Source organism: Oncorhynchus kisutch, linkage group LG26, assembly GCF_002021735.2.
Source record: "Oncorhynchus kisutch isolate 150728-3 linkage group LG26, Okis_V2, whole genome shotgun sequence".
NCBI classification, from domain to species: domain Eukaryota; kingdom Metazoa; phylum Chordata; class Actinopteri; order Salmoniformes; family Salmonidae; genus Oncorhynchus; species Oncorhynchus kisutch.
Genome location: NC_034199.2, coordinates 40,818,179 through 40,846,086, shown reverse-complemented (window position 1 = coordinate 40,846,086; position 27,908 = coordinate 40,818,179). Strand labels below are relative to the sequence as shown.

Sequence of the window (27,908 nt, the reverse complement as noted above, 5' to 3'; positions counted from 1 at the left end):
CCAATAGCCTGCTCTTCTGTGTCACTGAAGGTTTGAACGGTCCAATTAAACAGCCTATTAAACCAGAGAGAGAGACTCCACCCAACTGAATAGTTCCTCTTCGAAACTGATGGTGCTGAGTGAGTCAATGCACATGAAAAGTTTATATTTCGGTGACTGGGTGAGTCAATATTTCGGTTTGACTGGTCAGTTTTACAGAAGTACTTAAATTGATCTACTGACACTTAAAATTAAATGTCGGCCTGTTACCGCCAGTGCCTCTAAAACTGACTTTATTCCGAACAATGAAAATCCTATTTTTCATCCAAATTGGATGATATTTGCATGAAACCACTTCATAGTAGGTTGACCCAAGTATGAAAAATGACTGTAGTTGGTACATTAACAAAGTTGGACATAAAGTTACCCCCTCAGCATGTCAAACACTTGGATTCAGGAGGCAGACATTACGTCTGGCTTTATTCAACGTTACGTTAAGGCAGAAATGTTATACACCAATGGTAGCGTCTTATAATCTTATCTAAATTAAATGTCACGCCTTAAAACCGTCATCACATGTGCTCATCATATGGCTTTGTTTACAAACTGTAAGACAGCTCATGCAGAACGTGGCAGAACGATACTGGTAACTAACCCCTTTTCATCTGGGTTGTGACTTTTAGTTAGCAAGCTACTTACCGAAATGCCCGGAAAAAGCACACTGTGTCGTGATTGGATGCCATAGTCTTAATGTAACATTATACTATTTTCCGAAGAATGAAGACATCCGACGGCAATGACTGCTTTTCATTTTGGGTGGACAAGCTGCACTGAAAATTACGATCATGGCACGCGTGTGCAGTGCACATGTAGAGCAAAGTTGGGCAGAACATTCGACTGATCTTGCCAGGAAGCTAATCCTGAAGCCCGATGCCATACCATCACTGACAGCTGATCAGTGGATCTCGCAAGCGCTGACCATAGTGCTGTGATACGAAATCAGCTTTCTCAAGGCAACCACTGCAGTAGGAATGCTGTGATACAAAATTATTTTTTCCAAGGCAACCACCGCAGTAGGAATGCTGTGATACAAAATTAGTTTTTCCAAGGCAACCACCGCAGTAGGAATGCTGTGATACAAAATTAGTTTTTCCAAGGCAAAGATGGGGGTATCTGATGTAAAGACAGACCCAACATACTGTAAGTCATAGTTATTCATTTCAAATCAATTGAACATTTTGGGCACACAAAAATGGTCCGTGCTGTAATAAGTGAGCGGTATGGTCCGTGTCCATAATAATGAGCGGTATGGTCCGTGTCCATAATAATGCTGTGGTTGGGAGCAGGTGGTCAGATCAGACTTTGGGATGAAAATATTTTCGTTGTCCTGACGATTATTGAGAAAGGGTTGTCTTTTTATTTGTATGCGTTAGCCTAGGCCTATCTATTGTAATTAAAGCACGTCTTTGTTGCATTATTCACACACTCTCAGAGTTCACTGCTTCAAGTTAAGTAGCCTACCTCTCCTCCTAGTTGGGCGTGCCAGATCAAGTGTGCCTAGTATATGTGTGGTCTCAATGAAGTACAGTTGGCTGCCTATGCTGGGGCGAGAACCACAGGGCAGTAATCTTTCCAAAGAAGTGTACTTCTTAAGAATAATTAGGCTATAGTTTACTACATTGTTTACTACAGCTATATGCTGGGTTTCACACATTACGGCAGTGGTTCATAGGTAGCTGATAAATGGTTGGACATGAACTGTACCACACACTAGAGCTGCGCAATATGGACAAAAATCCATATTGAGATAAATTACTTGAATTGATATGCTAACTATAAATAGAACGATATGTTTATAACAAACTACAACTACTTGTATCTACTACTATGGTTGTAACCATCAATTGTCCCATTTAACAATAACCCATATCAAACTTCACATTTCTCTAGTATAGGCTGCTTATGTAATGAAATTATATCAGCTAAATTCCTGTGATAAGTGAGCGGTATGGTCCGTGTCCACAGTATGGTCCGTGTCCATAATAAGTGAGCTGTATGGTCCGTGTCCATAATAATGAGCGGTATGGTCCGTGTCCATAATAATGAGCGGTATGGTCCGTGTCCATAATAATGAGCTGTATGGTCCGTGTCCATAATAAGTGAGCGGTATGGTCCGTGTCCATAATAAGTGAGCGGTATGGTCCGTGTCCATAATAATGAGCGGTATGGTCCGTGTCCATAATAATGAGCGGTATGGTCCGTGTCCATAATAAGTGAGCGGTATGGTCCGTGTCCATAATAATGAGCGGTATGGTCCGTGTCCATAATAAGTGAGCGGTATGGTCCGTGTCCATAATAATGAGCGGTATGGTCCGTGTCCATAATAATGAGCGGTATGGTCCGTGTCCATAATAAGTGAGCGGTATGGTCCGTGTCCATAATAAGTGCGTGGTATGGTCCGTGTCCATAATAAGTGCGTGGTATGGTCCGTGTCCATAATAAGTGAGCGGTATGGTCCGTGTCCATAATAAGTGAGCGGTATGGTCCGTGTCCATAATAAGTGAGCGGTATGGTCCGTGTCCATAATAAGTGCGTGGTATGGTCCGTGTCCATAATAATGAGCGGTATGGTCCGTGTCCATAATAAGTGAGCGGTATGGTCCGTGTCCATAATAAGTGAGCGGTATGGTCCGTGTCCATAATAAGTGAGCGGTATGGTCCGTGTCCATAATAAGTGAGCTGTATGGTCCGTGTCCATAATAATGAGCGGTATGGTCCGTGTCCATAATAAGTGAGCGGTATGGTCCGTGTTCATAATTTTCTTATTATCGTCCCAGCACTACCATAAACTTTAGATGGGTGGAGTGGTAGTCCATTTGAAACCAATTGAAAACTAAGATTGATAAGCCTGATCCTGGAAATCACTGTCAGATCAAACTGTCCAAGCTCAAAAGACAGATCACCACTTAGTCTTAGAAACCTCTGTCAGTGACAGTCTGACACAGCACAAATGCGCATTAGTCTCTATTCTTTCTACATCTCGCAGTAGCTCCCATTTTATTTATGTTAAAACTGTTAGACAGTGTGGTATTGCATACCACTTGTGGGGGCTATAGGTATATTACCCATTAGGATCACTTCTTGCGAGTCAACAGTTTGGCTGGCTACTTTATTTAGCCAACATTTGGCTTTTCGTCTAGCCAACCCCAATGGAGGAGAAGCATTCGTTCCGAGCCTGAATTCCTTCTGTTGAAGTGATTTGATGCTCAGATCAAATACATCCCCTAATGGCTGCATCACTGATAGCTTAGTAGCGCTCAACCATTTGTACCAGTTGGCTTCACCTGCAGAGTGCTTTACGGACAATTTTATTTATTTTTATTTAACCTTTATTTAACCAGGTAGGGTAGTTTAGAACAAGATCTCATTTACAACTGCGACCTGGCCAAGATAAAGCAAAGCAGTTTGACACATACAACAACACAGAGTTAATCATGGAATAAACAAACATACAGTCAATAATACAGTAGGAAAAAAGTATATACAGTGCCTTGCGAAAGTATTTGGCCCCCTTGAACTTTGCGACCTTTTGCCACATTTCAGGCTTCAAACATAAAGATATAAAACTGTATTTTTTTGTGAAGAATCAACAACAAGTGGGACACAATCATGAAGTGGAACGACATTTATTGGATATTTCAAACTTTTTTAACAAATCAAAAACTGAAAAATTGGGCGTGCAAAATTATTCAGCCCCCTTAAGTTAATACTTTGTAGCGCCACCTTTTGCTGCGATTACAGCTGTAAGTCGCTTGGGGTATGTCTCTATCAGTTTTGCACATCGAGAGACTGAAATTGTTTTCCCATTCCTCCTTGTAAAACAGCTCGAGCTCAGTGAGGTTGGATGGAGAGCATTTGTGAACAGCAGTTTTCAGTTCTTTCCACAGATTCTCGATTGGATTCAGGTCTGGACTTTGACTTGGCCATTCTAACACCTGGATATGTTTATTTTTGAACCATTCCATTGTAGATTTTGCTTTATGTTTTGGATCATTGTCTTGTTGGAAGACAAATCTCCGTCCCAGTCTCAGGTCTTTTGCAGACTCCATCAGGTGTTCTTCCAGAATGGTCCTGTATTTGGCTCCATCCATCTTCCCATCAATTTTAACCATCTTCCCTGTCCCTGCTGAAGAAAAGCAGGCCCAAACCATGATGCTGCCACCACCATTTTTGACAGTGGGGATGGTGTGTTCAGGGTGATGAGCTGTGTTGCTTTTACGCCAAACATAACGTTTTGCATTGTTGCCAAAAAGTTCAATTTTGGTTTCATCTGCTGCATCTCTGATCAGTCTTCTCCTTGTATGAGCTGAAAGTTTAGAGGGACGGCCAGGTCTTGGTAGATTTGCAGTGGTCTGATACTCCTTCCATTTCAATATTATCGCTTGCACAGTGCTCCTTGGGATGTTTAAAGCTTGGGAAATCTTTTTGTATCCAAATCCGGCTTTAAACTTCTTCACAACAGTATCTCGGACCTGCCTGGTGTGTTCCTTGTTCTTCATGATGCTCTCTGTGCTTTTAACGGACCTCTGAGACTATCACAGTGCAGGTGCATTTATACGGAGACTTGATTACACACAGGTGGATTGTATTTATCATCATTAGTCATTTAGGTCAACATTGGATCATTCAGAGATCCTCACTGAACTTCTGGAGAGAGTTTGCTGCACTGAAAGTAAAGGGGCTGAATAATTTTGCACGCCCAATTTTTCAGTTTTTGATTTGTTAAAAAAGTTTGAAATATCCAATAAATATCGTTCCACTTCTTGATTGTGTCCCACTTGTTGTTGATTCTTCACAAAAAAATACAGTTTTATATCTTTATGTTTGAAGCCTGAAATGTGGCAAAAGGTCGCAAAGTTCAAGGGGGCCGAATCTTTCGCAAGGCACTGTATACAGTGTGTGCAAATGAGGTAAGATAAGGGAGGTAAGGCAATAAAATGGGCAATAGTGGCGAGGTAATTACGATATAGCAATTAAACACTGGAGTGATAGATGTGCAGAAGATAAATGTGCAAGTAGATATACTGGGCTGCAAAGGAGCAAAATAAATACATAAATACAGTATGGGGATGAGGTAGTTGGCTGGGCTATTTAGAGATGGGCTATGTACAGGTAAAATGAGCTGCTCTGACAGCTGGTGCTTGAAGTTAGTGAGGGAGATAAGTCTCTTTTGCAGTTCGTTACAGTCATTGGCAGTCATTGGAAAGGAGGAATTGGCTTTGGGGGTGACCAGTGAGATATACCTGCTGGAGCGCGTTCTGCGGATGGGTGCTGCTATGGTGACCAGTAAACTGAGATAAGGCGGGACTTTACCTTGCAAAGACTTGTAGATGACCTGGAGCCAGTGGGTGTGGCGACGAGTATGAAGCAAGGTCCAGCCAACAAGAGCGTACAGGTCGCAGTGGTGTGTAGTATATGGGGCTTTGGTGACAAAACGAATGGCACTGTGATAGACTGCATCCAATTTGTTGAGTAGAGTGTTAGGGGCTATTTTGTAAATGACATCGCCGAAATCGAGGATCGGTAGGATAGTCAGTTTTATAGGGTATGTTTGGCAGCATGAGTGTAGGATGCTTTGTTTAATTTTGGATTGGAGATGCTTAATGTGGGTCTGGAAGGAGAGTTTACAGTCTAACCAGACACCTAGGTATTTGTAGTTGTACACATATTCTAGGTCAGAACGGTCCAGAGTAGTGATGCTGGACGGGCAGGCAGGTGCGGGCAGCGATCGGTTGAAGAACATGCATTTAGTTTTACTTGCATTTAAGAGCAGTTGGAGACCACGGAAGGAGAGTTGTATGGCATTGAAGCTCATCTGGAGGTTAGTTAGCACAGTGTCCAAAGAAGGGCCAGAAGTATTCAGAATGGTGTCGTCTGCGTAGAGGTGGATCAGAGAATCACCAGCAGCAAGAGCAACATCATTGATGTATACAGAAAAGAGAGTCGGCCCGAGAATTGAATAGCGGATAGGTATAGTGGCCCAAGAAGTTGGCCGATGGACCCGTTCAGCGAACAGTCCGATACGCTCTAGACAGCTAGCGGGCCGCAGCTAGCAGGCTAGCAGATGGGCATTCAGGGGACGTCGCGACGGAGGGGCCTGTTGCAAAAATAACCCTCGGGCAGATTACGTTGGTAGTCCAGTCGTGATGGATTAGCAGGGCTTCGTGTAGTAAAAGGGGTCCAAAATAGGTATTGTAGCCCAAGGAGTGGCTGATGGACCTCTTCAGCTAGCCAGGAGATGGGCCTAGCATGGGCTAGCTCCAGGCTAATTGGTGCTTGCTTCAGGACAGAGACGTTAGCCAGGAGTAGCAACTCGGATTGCAGCTAGCTAGCTGCAATGATCCAGGTGAAAAGGTTCAGAGCTTGAGGTAGGAATCCGGGGGTATGGAGAGAAAATAAGTCTGGTAAGCTCTGGTTCGAATCGCGTTGTGCAAACTGGCAAGAGATTTCCGAGCTAGAGGTTAGCTGATGACCGCTAGCAGTGGTTAGCTGACTACTAGCTAGTAGCTAGTTAGCTGGCTAGCTTCTGTTGGGGGAATCCGGTTCGAAAGTAAAGAAAAATACTTTAGAAAATAGCAGATCCGTACCACATTGGGTGAGGCGGGTTACAGGAGAGCATATTGAAGTTGCGGTTTAGGAAAAATATTTTTAAAAGACATGCGAAGAAAAAACATACAAAAGATATATACATGGGACACGGGGACAAGACCAGGACAAAGACGTCTGACTGCTACGCCATCTTGGATATCAGTGGACATCACAACGATACCTGAGACGGCTCAGGTGATTTTCTAGGACCATGTCCTCTCCACTCTGCGGGCTCAACGGCAAAAGCGTTTTCAATTTCCTGGCAGAGTGGGGTGATACAAAGACAGTCCTTGTGTTGGAGTATCTCCCTTCTCCTGGACCTAACGGGCTGGAACCTGAGGAGTAGGGTAGGAGCGGCGGTGGGGGGGGGGGGGGTTAAGAAGCTGTAAGGGGATGCAGAGGGGCAGAATCAGACGGTCAATTAAACTGACCCTGGTCTCTCGCCCCTGTGTAATGACCCGGTCTAGTCTCTCTCACACCTGTATAATGACAAAGGACAGTTCTCTGGAGGAAGCACTGTCTTGAGAAGGAGAGTAAAGGTGATGATGGTGTCGTGATGCCTTGATGTCATGGAGCAAATGGCACAAATGCTTAAAGTTGTATTTAATCTAGACATCAGGGTACTGTAAGAGTCTACAATGCTGAATAATTTCAGTACATTTCCCTTCTTAAACGAGCTCTATAAACTCTATTTGACAAGCTTTAATTTGGCTACTGGACAAAAGTTTGTTTTTCTTAGTATGCAGATTAGTGGTGTGTTTCCTGGATTCGGAGTGTGCAGATTAGTGGTGTGTTTCCTGGATTCGGAGTGTGCAGATTAGTGGTGTGTTTCCTGGATTCGGAGTGTGCAGATTAGTGGTGTGTGTACTGGATTTGGGTAAACTCTGGGCTGTGTAGGCTACTGTTTGACAATCAGCTAGGCTGGGATACACATTACTCAAGTAATCCTAAAGCATGTTGGATTGGCAATTACTTTAGACATTTCTCCAGTTGAAAACGATGCACAAGGAAAAGTTGACTGACTATTTCAGAGAACATAATGAAATGTTAGATGGGTAATTCCACAGTGATGCTGAGACTCACTTTAAAATGCATGTCAAACAAAAATCAATGATTGCAAAGTTAAACTCTATGCGCAAGGACTACTTTTAACAATTTCCACTGAAGAACCTTTACTTGAAGAACAGTCGAGATGCAAAGTTTGGTGAAAGAATGACGGCACATACAGCACAAACCGTCATTCTGTTAGCATTGTCAGGCATCTGAAGCATTGTCAGGCATCTGAAGCATGGTCAGGCATCTGAAGCATTGTCAGGCATCTGAAGCATGGTCAGGCATCTGAAGCATGGTCAGGCATCTGAAGCATGGTCAGGCATCTGAAGCATGGTCAGGCATCTGAAGCATGGTCAGGCATCTGAAGCATGGTCATGCATCTGAAGCATGGTCAGGCATCTGAAGCATTGTCAGGCATCTGAAGCATTGTCAATCATCTGAAGCATGGTCAGGCATCTGAAGCATGGTCAGGCATCTGAAGCATGGTCAGGCATCTGAAGCATGGGCAGGCATCTGAAGCATGGGCAGGCATCTGAAGCATGGTCAGGCATCTGAAGCATGGTCAGGCATCTGAAGCATTGTCAAGCATCTGAAGCATTGTCAGGCATTTGAAGCATGGTCAGGCATCTGAAGCATTGTCAGGCATCTGAAGCATGGTCAGGCATCTGAAAGGGATGAACCTGTTTATATGCCTTGCTCCTCCTCCTGAAAAGTATCTCTCTTCTCACTTCACTTTGAGGGATAAGTGAATTAAATTCACCCTCGGTCATAGTCAGATTCGTTTTATGCGTCTTCAAACCATTTCCTAATCTTTGCCCATTGAATGAGACTGCTAGACGTTTATTAGGCTAATGCCAGACAATTTATTCAAATGCAACAATGTTGCATTTCTGTCTTCAATATCCCCATTTAGAATGTCTTTGAGAGCTACACAAATTATTCCATTGCCAATATATTCCACATAAGATGGAGTTTCTGCACTGTCGACAGCACAACTAGAAGCTGCCATGTTTGGCTCTTGTCTAGAACGTGACATCATCTTTAACATGATGCAACCGGAATGAATCACTTAACAGTAGATGGGTGTTTTCTTTGCCGCTCTTTTTCTGGAACGTCCTTCAGAACCAGCATGACCCAAGATTCAGCATGCAGGAAAACAAACCTATAGGGGCAAACAATCAGGATCCTCCCCTTTGCTCTGCTCCACCCCTCGCCTCTCACTGAGGCATGAAAGGACGAGGTCAGATAACAACCACACATTACCCTCGCCAATTTATGACCTCAATACATCACCTCACGTCCTCCACTGTATCACTGTATACCCACCTGAAATGGCCAGGGGGAAGGCAAGGTAGCTTTAAGTGTTGGTTTGAGACTGTACCGTCGACCTGTTCCCCCTGGGGCTGTGTTTAATGAGAGGGCTGACTCTGGCACGCCAATAAGCCATTTTCTAGGTTAAATGAATGGACTCGCACAAATTTAGTACCAAGGTGATTCCCCCAGTCTTTTCATCTCCCGCCATGTTTTTGTTGTCATTGTAAAACAATGTAGTGCACCATGTAGGACAGGAAACTACCGACTATAAACCGAGTGGTTCGAGCCCTGAATGCTGATTGGCTGGAAGCCGTGGTATATTAGACCATATACCACGGGTATGACAACAAGTACCTTTTACTAATTTCGTTGGTAACCAGTTTATAATAGCAATAAGGCACCTTGGGGGTTTGTGGTATATGGTCAATATACCACGGCTAAGGGCTGTATCCAGGCACTCTGCGTTGTCATGAATAAGAACAGCACTTGGCCATGGTATATTGGCCATATAACACACCCCCTCGTGCCTTATTGCTTAATTATAAACTGGGTGGTTCAAGCCCTGAATGCTGATTGGCTGACAGCCGTGGTATATCAGACCGTATACCATGGGCATGACAAAACATTTATTTTTACAGCTCTAATTAAGTTAGTAACCCGTTTATAATAGCAATAAGGCACCTCAGGGGTTTGTGGTATATGGCCATTATACCACGGCTACGGGCTGTATCCAGGCACTCTGCGTTGCGTCGTGAATAAGAACAACCCTTAACCATGGTATATTGGCCATATACCACACCCCCTCGTACCTTATTGCTTAAATATAACATGTGATGTATGTAACACACAGTTTTAGTATCAGCCTTCATAGTCAAAGGCAAAGTTGAGAAATGTCTAACTATATGTCAAAACTGATGAACATCATGCTTTAAAATGGCCAAATAAATACTTTATCCTAGCTAATGGTTGACTCTAATCGGATGGTTGTGTTAAAGTTGTGTTGGAAAGAATCTCGCGCAGAACACTTAGGGTAGCTTTTATATGGCCATTACCAGGCAGTAAAAACACAGTAAACTCCATCCACCTGGATTAGTTTAGGCTCTGTGTTTGTTTTATTAGCATTTCAAAGCCTTCAGAGAGAACTATAGATGAGATCTTGACTGACATAATCTGATTTTAGAGAGAAAAAGTTCAAAAAAGAAAGATGAAAGTTCACATTCTTCCCAACAGCATTTTTGACTGACCGACCACAGACATACCATAGATTTCTGAGCAGCCTTTGAAGCTAGAGGATTGCTTTACTCCTAGCTATTCTCTTAAGTCCTTTTTCACACTTTACTGGCTTTGTTTACAGTAATCCTCTGTCTTCAGGATATTCCCTAAATGAGACCAGTTATTTTTTTACCTTTACTAGGCAAGTCCGTTGAGAACAAATTGTTATTTACAATGACGGCCTACCCCCGGCCAAACCCTAACACAATTGTGCACCATCCTATGGGATTCCCAATCACGTCGTGATACAGCCCGGAATCAAACCAGGGTCTGTAGTGACAGCTCTAGCACTGAGATGCAGTGCCTTAGACCGCTGCGCCGCTCGGGAGCCCAGTCATGTGAACCAACCTAGTTTAACCTGCATATTGCCGACTAATCTGATGGCTAAACTTTAGTGAGCACATAGCAAATGAAGAAAATACAGGTGTTCTGTTAGAACAGCATCTATAGTGATTCCCATAATGCTAAGGTATTTTTAATGCAATTTCCTGACTTGCTTTAAAATGTAGACAATCCCTCTGCAAGTTGTTCCTCAAATAGTCATTATTAAAAGCGTTCAGCCCAGGCTATAGGCCTCCCGAAGGGAGGTCAACCTCTAGTCTAGACTTGCTAGGCCATCCACAGTAGGTGAGACCTCTGGCCCTGTAGCTCACAATGGCCATCACTAAGACCCTGGTGTTGATCAGAGGGTTGTCTACAGAGCCAGAGTGCTTTACAACCCCTGTGCCTGCCTGTGCTCTGACTGCCTGGTATTGTCAAACAAGAGGGAGAATGACCCACACACAAAAGAGCAGTAAAGGCTGAAGTAAAGGACCCTTGGGTTTTATAGGCGCTTAGGCCTGAGGGGTTTGTGAAAGAGCAGTGACCTGTCCCTCAGTCACTTCCTGTAATGGAGGATGATCCACAGTGAAGCGTCAGTGTCGGGAGAAGACGAGAACAGAGACAGGAACTTGTTTAGAGCAGACAGTGTCGGGAGAAGACGAGAACAGAGACAGGAACTTGTTTAGAGCAGACAGTGTCGGGAGAAGACTGGGGATATTTTTCTCACCACCTCTCCTTCTCTTTTTATGTAAAAGAAGACTGAAGCCTGAGAGAAACACTCTGACTGAAGATTGTATCAGGATATCTCAGGTAATTCTGTTATTTCTAGGTTGGCATGCTCCTTACGTTGATGTTCCTCACTCTGCGTCTCATCTCTGTTGTCCTTCTGGGCATTCTGCAACATGTTTTATTTGTTTGTGATTGTATCCTATAGGTCAACTTGTATAACTATTGGCATTATTGGAATGCCTTCCAGGGAAATGATACAGGGAGGGAAAATGTGCATCTCTTTGAGTCTTTGCGACAGGCTCAACGAGTCTGCTGCTCTCCATACACACACACACACACACACACAGATACATACACACACACAGTAACCCGAGCCCCTCTCTCTACTTCCTAATAGGGGATTCTAAAAGCCAACACATTCTTGTCGGCAGCACTTCTCAGCGATGGTTTCTCTCTCAAGACGTGATGGTTTCTCTCTGTAGACGTGATGGTTTCTCAAAATAGACGTGATGGTTTCTCCAATAGACGTGATGGTTTCTCTCTGTAGACGTGATGGTTTCTCTCTATTGACGTGATGGTTTCTCTCTATAGACGTTATGTTTTCTCTCTGTAGACGTGATGGTTTCTCTCTCTAGACGTGATGGTTTCTCTCTAGACGTGATGGTTTCTCTCTTGACGTGATGGTTTCTCTCTGTAGACGTGATGGTTTCTCCAATAGACGTGATGATTTCTCTCTATAGACGTGATGTTTTCTCTCTGTAGACGTGATGGTTTCTCTCTGTAGACGTGATGGTTTCTCTCTATAGACGTGATGGTTTCTCTCTGTAGAGGTGATGGTTTCTCTCTGTAGAGGTGATGGTTTCTCTCTATAGACGTGATGATTTCTCTCTATAGACGTGATGATTTCTCTCTATAGACGTGATGATTTCTCTCTGTAGAGGTGATGGTTTCTCTCTGTAGAGGTGATGGTTTCTCTCTGTAGACGTGATGGTTTCTCCAATAGACGTGATGATTTCTCTCTATAGACGTGATGTTTTCTCTCTGTAGACGTGATGGTTTCTCTCTGTAGACGTGATGGTTTCTCTCTATAGACGTGATGGTTTCTCTCTGTAGAGGTGATGGTTTCTCTCTGTAGAGGTGATGGTTTCTCTCTATAGACGTGATGATTTCTCTCTATAGACGTGATGATTTCTCTCTATAGACGTGATGATTTCTCTCTGTAGAGGTGATGGTTTCTCTCTGTAGAGGTGATGGTTTCTCTCTATAGACGTGATGGTTTCTCTCTGTAGAGGTGATGGTTTCTCTCTGTAGAGGTGATGGTTTCTCTCTGTAGAGGTGATTGTTTCTCTCTATAGATGTGATGATTTCTCTCTAGACGTGATGATTTCTCTCTATAGACGTGATGATTTCTCTCTATAGACGTGATGATTTCTCTCTGTAGAGGTGATGGTTTCTCTCTGTAGAGGTGATGGTTTCTCTCTATAGACGTGATGGTTTCTCTCTGTAGAGGTGATGGTTTCTCTCTATAGAGGTGATGGTTTCTCTCTGTAGAGGTGATTGTTTCTCTCTATAGATGTGATGATTTCTCTCTAGACGTGATGATTTCTCTCTATAGACGTGATGATTTCTCTCTATAGACGTGATGATTTCTCTCTGTAGAGGTGATGGTTTCTCTCTGTAGAGGTTATGGTTTCTCTCTATAGACGTGATGGTTTCTCTCTGTAGAGGTGATGGTTTCTCTCTGTAGAGGTGATGGTTTCTCTCTATAGACGTGATGGTTTCTCTCTATAGAGGTGATGGTTTCTCTCTATAGAGGTGATGTTTTTTTGTGCCAGGTCAGGAAGGTACCGATGGAAGCTGTCTCTCTTTCTGCAGACCTGATGCAGCCAGAACTCCCCCCACCACCCCCCATTTCACTGTCTCTAGTCACAAGGCAGACAGTGGGTAAGGTCACAACCAAAAAGGGTATAAGAAAATATAGCTATTGTATAGGTTGTGTTCAAAAAAAGGCAGAACTGTCCCTGAATCAGCAGCTTGTTACCAACATCCTGTTCTACAACACCTCTGAATCCATGACTCAAGCCTTTCTCCCATTTTCCTCCCCCACAATCAGCTGCAGCTAAAAATAGGGACGCACATTGTATTCCGTGTCCATTGAGGAACCCACAACCCTCGAGGCGTCACTGAGCATTGCCACGCTGTCAAGCCATGCTGACACTAGTGACTGGTGTGTCCACCTACATACAGTCCCTGTCATGACGTGACTCCCCGTTTCTCTACCTCTGTACGGTTAACAAGAACAAAGCTGTAAATCTGTAATTTGGATTGGCCCAGGGCTTTCCAAACTGGTAGGGTGTAACGCTATACAGAAAATGGCTGAAACATTTCAGTGTAAAGCTGCCTGAATATTTTTGTCTCAGCAGTCTCTGTTTTTTCCTTGATGTAGCTGGTCTGAGTAGACAGTCACCGCTCCCACAAACCTCTCTTTAATTGAGACAGCCACCATAAACAGTCATTACACTATTAACCTAACGTAGCGGGTGTAAAATAAACGGCTGAAACTAGATCCCCTACGTATCCCCTAAATCCAGTCGTACTGCTCTTGACAAGAAGGGGAAAAAACTGTCAGGGGAGGTTCTCTTCATCAAAATCAATCAAAGCAGACTCTTCATTCTTAGAAGTCAAAACAGTATTATTTAATTGAGTCTTGAGTCATGTGTATTGTGAAAATATCTGCATATCTTATTAAAATCCAGTCGTACGGGTCTATTTAAGCAATAAGGCATGAGGAGGTGTGGTATATGGCCAATATACAATGGCTAAGGGCTTGGATACAGCCCTTAGCCTTGGTATATTGGCCATATCCCCCAAACACCCGAGGTGCCTTATTGCTATTATAAATTGGTTACCAACGTCATTAGAGCAGTAAATATAAATGGTTTGTCATACCCGTGGTATACGTCCTGATTGATATACCATGACTGTCAGACAATCAGCATTCAGGGCTCGAACCACCTAGTTTATAGTAAGTCTTAACTAAATTGAAAATGCTGTTGCCCTCAGGATAAACCACACCATGACTTTTAGGTTTAGACAGTTTAGTTTGCATTCTTAGTTTCTCACAGAATGATACCAGGTATTTATCATCTCTGTTTAACGTTTGCCATAGTATCACTGTGAGTCAGCTACATAAGTGTAACACTGTGTGGTCTGGCCTGGACTCCTCCAGTGTTTTATATTCAGCCTTATGGGACGGTTACCCACATCTATTGTTCTTTTTTTGAAGAATCAGTTTCTTGCCAAGTGTTCCTGCCTAGTGGTCAGCAGAGGCTGGTGGGAGGAGGTACAAGAGGACGGGCTCATTGTAATGGCTGGAAAGGAGTCAATGGAACGGTATCAAACATATGACTCCTCACCATCAATTCAATTCCAGCCATTACAATGAGCCCGTCTTCCTATAGCTCCTCCCACCAGCCTCCTCTGCTAGTGGTATACAGTACACTTCCATATCTGTGCAGTGGTGTGAAAATATCTCTCTCCCTCTACTATCCCCTCTCTGCTTGATGTCAAACCAAGGAGGCCAACATGACTGAAAAGTAAACCAGGCGCCATATTTAAAGTAAACCAGGCACCATATTTACAGTAAACCAAGCACCAAATTTAAAGTAAACCAAGCACCATATTTAAAGTAAACCAAACCATATTTAAAGTAAACCAGGCACCATATTTAAAGTAAACCAGGCACCATATTTAAAGTAAACCAGGCACCATATTTAACGTAAACCAGGCACCAAACCAGGCATCATATTTAAAGTAAACCAGGCACCAAACCAAGCACCATATTTAAAGTAAACTAGGCACCAAACCAGGCACCATATTTAAAGTAAACCAGGCACCAAACCAAGCACCATATTTACAGTGAACCAGGCATCATATTTAAAGTTAACTGAGCAGCTATTTAAAGTAAACCAGGCACCATATTTAAAGTAAACTAGGCACCAAACCAGGCACCATATTTAAAGTAAACCGGGCACCGTATTTAAAGTAAACTAGGCACCAAACCAGGCACCATATTTAAAGTAAACTAGGCACCAAATTTAAAGTAAACTAGGCACCAAACCAGGCATCAAATTTAAAGTAAACCAGGCACCATATTTAAAGTAAATCAGGCACCATATTTAACGTAAACCAGGCACCAAACCAGGCATCATATTTAAAGTAAACCAGGCACCAAACCAAGCCCCATATTTACAGTAAACCAGGCACCAAACCAGGCACCATATTTAAAGTAAACTAGGCACCAAACCAGGCACCATATTTAAAGTAAACCGGGCACCAAACCAAGCACCATATTTACAGTGAACCAGGCATCATATTTAAAGTTAACTGAGCAGCTATTTAAAGTAAACCAGGCACCATATTTAAAGTAAACTAGGCACCAAACCAGGCACCATATTTAAAGTAAACCAGGCACCATATTTAAAGTAAACTAGGCACCAAACCAGGCACCATATTTAAAGTTAACCAGGCACCAAACCAAGCACCATATTTACAGTGAACCAGGCACCATATTTAAAGTAAACCAGGCACCAAACCAAGCACCATATTTAAAGTAAACTAGGCACCAAACCAGGCACCATATTTACAGTGAACCAGGCATCATATGTAAAGTAAACTAAGCACCATATTTAAAGTAAACAAGGCACCATATTTAAAGTAAACCAGGCACCAAACCAAGCACCATATTTACAGTGAACCAGGCATCATATGTAAAGTAAACTAAGCACCACATTTAAAGTAAACAAGGCACCATATTTAAAGTTAACCAGGCACCAAACCAAGCACCATATTTACAGTGAACCAGGCATCATATGTAAAGTAAACTAAGCACCATATTTAAAGTAAACAAGGCACCATATTTAAAGTAAACAAGGCACCATATTTAAAGTAAACCAGGCACCATATTTAAAGTACGCAAAAACTAAACTTGAAAAAACGGGAAGCATAGAAATAGCGCACATAGAACAGATTTACCGCTTGCTTTCTCATTGCGTTCAATGAGAATGACAGATCTGTAACACTCATGTCTATGTGAATTTGGTTGGGTCGCCCAAAAAGTGACATATTGCAGCTTTAAGGGATTTTATGTACTCTATCACAAGACATCTAGTGGCCGTTTTGGGTACTTCAGATTATCACAGGTGTCTGTAATTATCTCTTGACCTCTGTGTGACCTTATCACGTGAAATATATACAATAATTAAACAATAAAAAATAGAATGGCAAAGCTGGAAATCATTATCCTAAATATAAACCATCAACTTAGTGAATACCATTTGGTGTATAATATGAAGGCTTCCGCATTAAATATCCTTGTTTTTTTTACACACTTTTATTGTTTTTACTACTATGTCAGTATGTCAGTGTTTTGGTGGCAGTTGTGAAAAAAAGTCAATAGCTGGACGAGTTGTAGAGGTAATTTAAAATAATGCTGTTGTTGATTTAGATGCTTTTTTCATTAAATAGGCTATTTTTTTCTTGAACCATATTGTCTATCTACTAGAAAATCATGGACAATATGGACACAGATATTTTAAAAAAGCAATACTATATAATTTATAAAAAGTTATTCCATGCATATCTCCTGGGTCAACAGTCAACACACTGCAAAGATTTTAGTGTGCCCGTGGCCATATACTGAGGAATTCACCAGAAAGCCAACTGCCTTAAATACAATATGAGCTTCTCATGGTAACCCACATGGAGAATAAAAATCCTTAGCAGTTTGCATGCTCAGCGGCAATTTGCAACCTGACTCAGTGAAGCAAAGCCGAGGGGCTTAAAATAAAAGCTGGGGGGAAAAAGGCTGCTGTGCTGCGTTCTCCTCTCTCCCCACATGTACTGTGTTATCAGAACCAGGTGCTGGTTGGTTAACTGAGTAAACCAGTCAGGTGCACCGCTCCAATGGAATGTGTTTTCCAAAAATAGCTGATCTTCTCCGGAACTCAGAACTCTGGAAGTGATTAAAACCCCTCTTAAAAATGTCTGGACCCCTGCAGAGAGCACGCTTGGAAGTGGATTGTTCCCATTTCAGACTCCTTTCCTTCCTTATCATGGGAACTAGACTCCTACACTTAGCCCAGTGACCTTCAGGGGAAAGACCTGCTGATTTCCTAAAGGAGGAGAGGAATAAGGGAATAGAGGAGGAGGGGAATAGGGTTCAAGGAAGGTGATGTTTTGTAGTTCGTACTGAAACCAGAGAGAACCTAGTCATTTCCAAAGAGCACAAACAGTCTTATCAATTATACTGTTTCCACTCAAGTGTTTCATAATGGAGAGTGTGTAGCAGATGAATGACTTACCAGTATGCTAAGATTTTCGGAGACAGAGCATCAGTACTGAACTGATCGGTCACAGGAGGCCGCAACAGACTTATCTGTTCAACACTAGAGATTGTGATTCAGTAACAGGTACATCGATGCACTAACCTGTCAACTCTTCCCATGATTCCACCTGGCTTAGCTTTGTGAAGGAGAAAATGACTTGTCATGAAATGACTCATCTCTCTCCCAGGCATGTTTTATATGGGCTGCCTTTAGCTGCTTGTTGGACAAAAAAAAAATTGCCCTCTCTCTCTCTCTCTGTGTGTGTGTGTGTGTGTGTGTGGTGTGATTGGTAATGAGGTGGGCTGGCAGGCAGAGTAGCTGACACACTCCTGATAGATAGTGACTGTTCCCATAGTTCCCCCAACCTGTCATCCAATCACATTGCTGCAGTGTCAGGAAGTTGAGGGTCGCTGACCTCTTGGGACTCTGATTTAAGGAGGGGGTGGCAGGGAATTAAATGACTTCCTAGTGCTTCTAGTAAACCAGGAGTCTATCTTGTCACACTCAACCTGACCGGACAGATCAGTTAAACAAGGCTCTTACTTTTTCTCTGTGGATACATACACGTGGATAAGGTTTCACTTAATTTGAACCTAAGGTAAGGCTACAGTTCATGTTTTAATTAGCATGTCATTTTGGCTATATTCACCGCCTGGCATAGTAAACTGTCTTCACCGCCTGGCGTAGTGAACTGTCTTCACCGCCTGGCGTAGTGAACTGTCTTCACCGCCTGGTGTAGGGCGTAGTGAACTGTCTTCACCACCTGGCGTAGTGAACTGTCTTCACCGCCTGGCGTAGTGAACTGTCTTCACCGCCTGGCGTAGTGAACTGTCTTCACCGCCTGGCGTAGTGAACTGTCTTCACCGCCTGGCGTAGTGAACTGTCTTCACCACCTGGTGTAGGGCGTAGTGAACTGTCTTCACCGCCTGGCGTGGTGAACTGTCTTCACCGCCTGGCGTAGTGAACTGTCTTCACCGCCTGGCGTAGTGAACTGTCTTCCCCGCCTGGCGTAGGGCGTAGTGAACTGTCTTCACCGCCTGGCGTAGTGAACTGTCTTCACCGCCTGGTGTAGGGCGTAGTGAACTGTCTTCACCGCCTGGCGTAGTGAACTGTCTTCACCGCCTGGCGTAGTGAACTGTCTTCACCGCCTGGCGTAGTGAACTGTCTTCACCGCCTGGCGTAGTGAACTGTCTTCACCGCCTGGCGTAGGGCGTAGTGAACTGTCTTCACTGCCTGGCGTAGTGAACTGTCTTCACCGCCTGGCGTAGGGCGTAGTGAACTGTCTTTACCGCCTGGCATAGTGAACTGTTTTTTTAAGGAAGGATTACACCTACTACTTCTCTAATCAGTCTGTGTGCTTAGTTGGGCAATCAATGCTAATTTAATTAGATTCATTTGGCTGTAAAATAGCTACAAAATTGGCTGTAAAATAAAAAAATCCTAAGACTTGTCAGTGCAGCTGAATCTGTGTCTCTATGCCAGGGGTCCTTAAACTTTTTCATCCTGGGACCCAAAATAGAAATTCTGTGTTTTCCTGGGACCCAAGCTTAGGAAAATATGCAACTATATGTAAATATCGGAACATTTCATTGCCTTTATCTCAAAAAAAAAAAAAAAACATAAATATATTTTCATGTTTATTGTTCTCCATTAAAAACACTCTTATATACCTGTCTAGGTTGAAACTGTTGATGTTAAAATAAAATAAATAATTTAATTCTGAACTGGAATAAACGGATTGATCACATCACACAGGTGAATAACTGAACACACACAGGCTTTTTGATTGTGCAACCCTAAGTAACAGTACAGATTTTTTTTTATGATCTGGCCTACTGTACATCTTACTGTATACATTATTGTTGATAGAACGTCTAGGTTGGAACTGTTGCTGTTAAAATACTTTTTTTTTAAATTCTGAACTGGAATAAACTGATTGATCACATCACACAAATGTAGACCAGAAAACACACACATACACACAGTCCTAATGAGAGGTGTGTGTCTGGCTGAAGTTTTCAACAAGCATGTCTATTCTGGGCTCTGTTTTAGACAGTGCAACACTGAGGTCATGCTCAGCAATGACACTGTTTCTGTACTTCAGAACCCTGACTTGCGTAGGTAGATGGTGCCAAGCTGGACCAGAACATCTACTGCTTTCTCAGTCAGGCAGGAGGCCGCTTCCTGCTTCAGATGAACAACCCAGAAATGTGTGAGTGTTTGTCTCAAAAAGCATCTTGCTTCAATCAGTTTATTCCAGTTCAGAATAAATATTAATACTTGTAACAGCAACAGTTCCAACCTAGACTTGTTTTCAATGATCATTTCTACAGTAAGATGTACAGTAGGCCTGATCATTTCTACAGTAAGATGTACAGTAGGCCTGATCATTTCTACAGTAAGATGTACAGTAGGCCTGATCATTTCTACAGTAAGATGTACAGTAGGCCTGATCATTTCTACAGTAAGATGTACAGTAGGCCTGATCATTTCTACAGTAAGATGTACAGTAGGCCTGATCATTTTTTTATCTTCATCTGTACTGTTTCTTATGGTTGCTTTGGCTAACGTTAGCTGTGTAACGTTACAAGGCTAGGGGATTGTTGGAAAGAGACATTCACATCTACTACGATGAGATATAGTGCTCCCTTATTTCTGTTTATCACCTGTTATAAAATGACAACAATGCCTTGCTAGTTGACTTACTTTTCCACAAACGAAGCTCTGTTTCCTGAAGCATTCTGCCCTGTCCTGAAATATCACCCTGGGTTTACCGTCATGTTGTGCCAGGATGTTTGGTCAGGACGTGTCGTTTTATTAATTTGTTCGTTTTGAGAGACTCATTACTAAGCACTTCCCCACACAACACACATTGCGGGCACTCCTCGTTATTTCTCAAAGTTTGTATGAAAGAGACAAAAAGTCATCACTGTATTTGCGTCTCATGACGATTGAGCTCAGTCAGAATTTATGGCTATCATGGGTCCATTTCATGACCGCGGTGAGTGATGGCGAGTGGGAATAACAAGTCAGTGGCTTGACCGCCAGACAAGCTAAACACTTCTCACATTCTTTTTAACCACTTTTGGTGTAGGTGATTTGTAGGAGCCATGGCCCGTACCAAGCAGACAGCCCGTAAATCTACTGGAGGCAAAGCCCCACGTAAGCAGCTGGCCACCAAAGCTGCCCGCAAGAGTGCCCCTTCTACTGGTGGGGTCAAGAAGCCCCATCGTTACAGACCTGGTACTGTGGCCCTGCGTGAGATCCGTCGTTACCAGAAGTCCACTGAGCTGCTGATCCGCAAGCTGCCATTCCAGCGCCTGGTGAGAGAAATTGCTCAGGACTTCAAGACTGACCTGCGTTTCCAGAGTGCAGCCATTGGGGCCCTGCAGGAGGCCAGCGAGGCTTACTTGGTTGGTCTGTTTGAGGACACCAACCTGTGCGCCATCCACGCCAAGCGTGTCACCATCATGCCCAAAGACATCCAGCTGGCCCGTCGTATCCGTGGGGAGCGTGCTTAGATGCCTACCTGATTTACCTCTCCTCCCCTCAAGTCTGCCCTCCCCTTCCCTCCCCCTCTCCTCTTATGTTGGTAGTGATTTAGAGAAACAATTATGATACGAATAATGTGTATAGTGGTGTTTTCTTAGTACTCTCGACAGCAGACTATTATAGGGTACTCTTTTGTGCATGTACCTGCTTGTTGCTGGTCAGATCCCCCACCATCACACCATCAAATCAGATGTTCCATTGTCATGATGCCGTGTGGAGAGATCAGATAAAACAAGACAGGGAATCTGACATAGGTTGTGGTCGCAGGAGGATGGGGTTAGGTTTTTGTCTGCAGAGTGGAGTACCTCTTTCTCTGCAGGGTGCTAGAACAACTGGCCTAGTCCCCTTCCTCCTTCCCTACTCTTCCAGTGAAATAGAGACTGAGCTGGTATCTTTCATGGCAACACATGAACGAGAGTCCAGCCCCCCTTGTGTGTGAGCGTGTAGATTCTGATCAGCACAGCAAATTGTATACAATTCAAAAACATCTCTGGAGCAATTGTTTATTACAATATTGATCATTATCATGGGTAATTATTTTTTATGCTTACGCACATTTTTCATAGTGGATAAAAGATTTGTGAATGAAATGGAGCTGGATTCAAATAAAATTTTGTACAGAAAACAAAATTGACGTAAGCTATCGTTTCTACAGGTGTTGAAGCTTGTGATTTGTTTTAGCTGTCGAAGGGGATTCTAGATTGTTCATTCTCATTTCATTGCCTCTTATATTGGCACTATTTTCCCTTTGTCTTTGAATTCTCAAATTTGGCTTCTGCGATAAATAATTGGAGACAGCATTTAAAGGCTTTTGCAAACAAATAGTGAATCCAGTGTTCTTTGTGATCACTCCTGAGGGGCCTTGTTGTGAGGTTTATGGAGCTGGTGGTCAATGCTCTCTTGCAAACCAAAAACAGTCTAATTGGTAAAGTGATCATGTATGTTAATGTTATGTGAGCTGTAATTGGAATGGTCACAGATATTTAGACCTCCCCCTTTGCTTCTCAGGTTGTGTCACCCTTTTGATTAAAATCATTTTTGTTTCTTAATTGGAATTTGAAATGTTAAGATGTTTAAATAAAACAATGTTTGTAATTTCCATATTTCTCATATGTGGTAATAAATGGATGTTACACAAAAAAAAAAAAATAATAATAATAATAATTATAAAAAAATAAAACAAGTCAGTGGCTTGAACGACAGCGCTGCAGCGTGTGGGTCGCGCAGTGATCTTCAACAAAACTGCAGAAATGAAATATTTATACATTTACGTCGCGACGAACCATTGACAAGTGGGTCGCAACCCATACTTTAATTAAGAAACTCTGCTCTATGCTAACCTGAAAGAAACTGTCTGTGTTGTAGAATGGTTATAAAATGGTAATCGTTTTTTGGGTGACTTGGGTCTATTTGTTATTGAGGTGTCGGCCACAGGAAGTGATTGAATCAACACCAGCCTCTATTGCACCACCAGGAAGGAGGAGGAAATGGGTGTCGTCTGAAAACTCAATGATTATCGCCTCTGGGAAAATAGTGCTTTGTTTTATCTTGTTTTTCATTGGCATCGTTACTTGACAAATAATACATGACGGACTGTCAGCATTTTCGAACTTTAAAGGCATTGCAATATAGTTCCATAATGTTATAGTTATTAAGTAATCATTTTAGAGTGATGACTCAACCGCTTGTGATTTGGAAATGCCAAAAGGTGTGTTTTCTCAATTCTGACTCCTTTCGCATTTCTCCTTTGAGAGTGAATTTCTAGTCTGGGACTGAGGACAGTTGGAGATGAGAGAGAGCCTAAAGATGGTGACTTGAGACAGTGTAGAATCAATTCCTTTGGTTGATTTAATCAACTTATTGGATATTTGAATCATGTGCCTTGGGGTTCATCCTGCGACCAACTCCCTGCAGACACTTCTGTCTCTAAAAGACTTGTCTCTTTGATCTAAGATGACAAATTGGAGGCATTTCAACATAATGTTATCAGAATCCCAATAATGTTCTGCTAGACTTTCTCTATGTTCAAATGCCTCCAATTTGTCATTTTAATGTTAGCAGAATCCCAATAATCTGCTGCTAGTATTTAACGTGACACAAGGCTCGTGTTCAGCTGAAACTGCTTTGTGTTTTGACCTCTCCACTCTTCTGTTTTGCCTGCCTTTGCTACTTACAACTACCATTACATTAATGATAATTGATTACAAATTTGATAATAATAATGTGATATTAACAACATATAACAACATGTTCAGCCAAGATTCAGCCTGTTTGCTCTGTTCATCAAAGGTCCCAAAAGAGCAGCTGTCGATCGCTCTTGGCTCCTCTCATAAGTGGCCCCAGAGGTCCCTATGAGGGCCTGTAGACTACTCTCCATTGCCTGCTCAAATATCAGCTATACAGGGAGGGAATCGTCTTTTTATCCCCTCTACGGACTCTGCGGATCCCAGTGAGCCAGTGTGCTCCCTGAGCCGTTTCTCCGGATCTCTCTGATTACTCCGCACCACTCACCTGTAACGCAGGTTACCTGACCAGAGGTCAAGGTTCAGAGGCTGGAGGGCCCGAGACCTGATAAAGAACAGAGCCATTCAATAGCTCTCTGGAGTCCTACCCTTCAGCTCAGAGGCTTGACTCCTCACCATTGACTTATTCAATACCGTGGTAATCCACCTTCTCAATGTCCCAGAGAGGGTCAACTGTTCTTTATTTATGTTTGTCTCGATATGAACTACTCCTTCTAGTCACCCCTTACTCTCTTCGTCTCTATTTCCGCCCCTCCTGGTTCTAGATCACATCCAATGCTTCACAAATATGACTAACTAGAATCCCTGACTATAGAGCCATCCTGATTCTGTGTCTGTGTTGAAGGTTACTGCTAGAGGGACTGTGAAGATGTCATTGACCACCGCTCTCTATCTCCTGGCAATGGTGGAAATGTGTGACCAGGTTAAATCTCATCGCATCAACTTCTACAATGTCAAACCTCCCGTGGAAGGTGCGTTTCTGCTTACTGGTTGAAATGATGTAATTTCTTCAACAATGACGTCAACTACCTGAAGTAACATTTATATCCATCAAAAGAGAAGTTTGAACAGGAGGAATATGTGTGAAAACATCTCCTTACAGCCACTCCGTTCCCTAAGAGCTTCAAGTGCTTCACCTGTGAGAGAGCTGTGGACAACTACACCTGCAACCGCTGGGCTGAGGACAAGTGGTGTCCACCGAGTGAGTTCCCTCTGTTGTTACACAATGATAATGTCAGATATTATGCATGTCTTTATTGTTTCTCATTGGCATTACTGATGGGGCTAACCAGTACTTAAAATGACCATTGTTGTCATTGCTGTTACACTATTATAATAGCTTATGATTATGCAGTTATAGCCAATGCACGACAAAACCAGCTAACCAGTTGAGTCATGTATATTTATTGGTCATCCTTTTCTCAGATAGCCAGTTCTGTATGACAGTGCACCATTTCACCAGTCACGGCAAGACCAAGTTTGTGACCAAGAAGTGTGCTACTCGTGAGGAGTGTCATACGTCTGGCTGTAGACACCACAGTGACACGGGTCACACTGTAAGTCCATACACCTAAACCCCTCCACATGTAACCGGTGTGAGATGGCTAGCTAGTTAGCGGTGGTGCACGCTAATAGTGTTTTTTGTTTAGTTTTTTTAACCTTTATTTAACTAGGCAAGTCAGTTAAGAACAAATTCTTATTTTCAATGACAGCCTAGGAACAGTGGGTTAACTGTCTGTTCAGGGGCAGAATGACAGATTTGTACCTTGTCAGCTCGGGGGTTTGAACTTGCAACCTTCCGGTTACTAGTCCAACGCTCTAACCACTAGGCTACCCTGCCATTTCAATCGGTGACGTCACTCGCTCTGAGACCTTGAAGTAGTTGTTCCCCTTGCTCTGCAAGGGCCCCGGCTTTTGTGGAGCGATGGGTAACAATGCTTCGTGGGAGGTTAGTTGTTGATGTGTGCAGAGGGTTCCTGATTCGAGCCCAGGTAGGGGCGAGGAGAGGGACGGAAGCTATACTATTACACACACACACACAGTAAATCACCTAAACCCCTCCACACACACAGTAAATCACCTAAACCCCTCCACACACACAGTAAATCACCTAAACCCCTCCACACACACAGTAAATCACCTAAACCCCTCCACACACACAGTAAATCACCTAAACCCCTCCACACACACAGTAAATCACCTAAACCCCTCCACACACATAGTAAATCACCTAAACCCCTCCACACACACAGTAAATCACCTAAACCCCTCCACACACACAGTAAATCACCTAAACCCCTCCACACACACAGTAAATCACCTAAACCCCACCACACACACAGTAAATCACCTAAACCCCTCCACACACACAGTAAATCACCTAAACCCCGCCACACACACAGTAAATCACTAACCCTTATCTATTCAGTCTCATTTGTAGAATCATCTAAAAAGTATTTGCCATTATTGCTGCCCTTGTGTTTTGAATTTGTTGTCACACACTCCTCCACTCTCTCTTCTCTCCTCTCCCTGTCCTTGTTCTCCTAATGTAGGAGTGTGTGTCATGCTGTGAGGGTATGATCTGCAACGTGGAGGTCCCTACCAACCACACCAATGCTGTGTTTGCCATGAGGCAGCAGGCCTACAGCTCAGCCCCATCCCAGACTCCTGTTAGGACGACGTGGAGCTGCTGCTGGCTGACATTACTGCCCACTCTGGGCCTGGGGCTGACCAGGCTGGTCCTACTGTGAAACTACTGTCCCTCAGACCAGGTCCCTATAGAGGGGACCAGACCAAAATGTCCCTCAGACCAGGTCCCTATAGAGGGGACCAGACTGGACCAGACCAACATGTCCCTCAGACCTGGTCCCTATAGAGGGGACCAGACTGGACCAGACCAACATGTCCCTCTGACCAGGTCCCTATAGACTGGACCAGACCAACATGTCCCTCAGACCAGGTCCCTATAGAGGGGACCAGACTGGACCAGACCAACATGTCCCTCTGACCAGGTCCCTATAGAGGGGACCAGACTGGACGGGACCAGCATGTTCCTCAGACCAGGTCCCTATAGAGGGGACCAGACTGGACCGGACCAACATGTCCCTCTGACCAGGTCCCTATAGAGGGGACCAGACTGGACCAGACCAACATGTCCCTCTGACCAGGTCCCTATAGAGGGGGACCAGACTGGACCGGACCAACATGTCCCTCTGACCAGGTCCCTATAGAGGGGGACCAGACTGGACCAGACCAACATGTCCCTCTGACCAGGTCCCTATAGACTGGACCAGACCAACATGTTCCTCAGACTAGGTCCCTATAGAGGGGACGAGACTGGACCTGACCACATGGAGGATGTGTGTTTTTACAAGTCTGATGGTAATCTGTGATAAAGATGTCACATGGATCGATCAATCACAAAGGACTACAGCAGTGTCATAATGCCTGATGCTTGGTTTACCAATGACCACTGATGGTGGTCCTGGCAATGCTAATCAGGTGTTCAATGTTTGGGATTCCTCATGGACCAGGAAGAAGAAATTAACTGACTGAACACAGGCAGGAACAGCATGCCCCATACCCTTTGGATTAGGGAGAATTCTGGGAAACGATCAATGAAAGAAATGGAATCTGGAGCTTAGCTCTGTCAAAGTCAATTTATGAATACTTGATCCACAGTATGTCACAAATAAGATACATTTTGCACATGAATGTTACGAAATATTGTTGCTTGTATTTTTGTATAACATAACTTTATATAACATAACTAAAATAAAATGGAAAGAATGTGATTTAGTAAAAATGTAAAATTCTGTATATGTTGCTTTACACAATAACATACCTTAATGAAATTACAGTGTTACATTTACCAGATTAGATCATCTTTAAATTTAGAGACTACATTTACCAGAGGTATTATCTCTTTAAATTTAGAGACTACATTTACCAGATGTATTATCTCTTAAAATCTAGAGACTACATTTACCAGAGGTATTATCTCTTTAAATCTAGAGACTACATTTACCAGATGTATTATCTCTTTAAATCTAGAGACTACATTTACCAGTAGTATTATCTCTTTAAATTTAGAGACTACATTTACCAGAGGTATTATCTCTTTAAATCTAGAGACTACATTTACCAGAGGTATTATCTCTTTAAATCTAGAGACTACATTTACCAGATCTATTATCTCTTTAAATCTAGAAACTACATTTACCAGTAGTATTATCTCTTTAAATCTAGAGACTACATTTACCAGATGTATTATCTCTTTAAATCTAGAGACTACATTTATCAGTAACATTGCAGAACACCCATGTCTTTGATCATATGGTGCGCATCATAACCTTTATATGGATCCTAGCATGTGAGGCAGACACGCAACACCAGGCTTTGTACTGGCCCTGTTTCTGCGTCATGTTCTGAAGAGGTTTTATCACATCTGATCTTAGAACTGGAAATCTGACAAACAAGCACTAAGATGGAATGTGACATTTAATTATACATAAAAACATGCAATGTCTGGTCAGTTATATGCAAAAATGTTCATTGCCATAAAGTTGTGAGAGATAAGGGATATTATGACTTCCTCTGTCAGCAACATAAAGGTTGACCTAAGGAATGAA

General features: G+C 42.9%; 2 protein-coding genes across 5 annotated transcripts; both read left to right on the top strand.

The window, feature by feature from the left end:
- The first annotated feature begins 86 nt into the window (after nucleotides 1-86).
- On the top strand, nucleotides 87-27,908 carry LOC109870922 (ly6/PLAUR domain-containing protein 6B-like). 4 transcript variants are annotated; one of them, XM_031805993.1, is made up of 6 exons: nucleotides 87-160; nucleotides 11,342-11,396; nucleotides 24,122-24,248; nucleotides 24,380-24,478; nucleotides 24,703-24,833; nucleotides 25,830-27,908. In XM_031805993.1, the coding sequence occupies exons 3-6, from the start codon at nucleotides 24,146-24,148 to the stop codon at nucleotides 26,025-26,027; spliced, it is 531 nt and encodes a 176-aa protein (XP_031661853.1). In that variant the 5' UTR covers nucleotides 87-160; nucleotides 11,342-11,396; nucleotides 24,122-24,145; the 3' UTR covers nucleotides 26,028-27,908. The 4 variants fall into 4 exon arrangements, 3 of the variants coding, with proteins under 3 accessions (XP_031661853.1, XP_031661852.1, XP_020317218.1); XR_004205667.1 differs by lacking the exon at nucleotides 11,342-11,396 and having other exon boundaries at nucleotides 106-160; nucleotides 25,830-26,142; nucleotides 26,237-27,908; XM_031805992.1 differs by lacking the exon at nucleotides 11,342-11,396 and having other exon boundaries at nucleotides 96-160.
- On the top strand, nucleotides 20,726-21,781 carry LOC109870923 (histone H3.3). The gene has a single exon (XM_031805994.1). It carries the CDS (start codon nucleotides 20,812-20,814, stop codon nucleotides 21,220-21,222), a length of 411 nt encoding a protein of 136 aa, XP_031661854.1. The 5' UTR covers nucleotides 20,726-20,811; the 3' UTR covers nucleotides 21,223-21,781.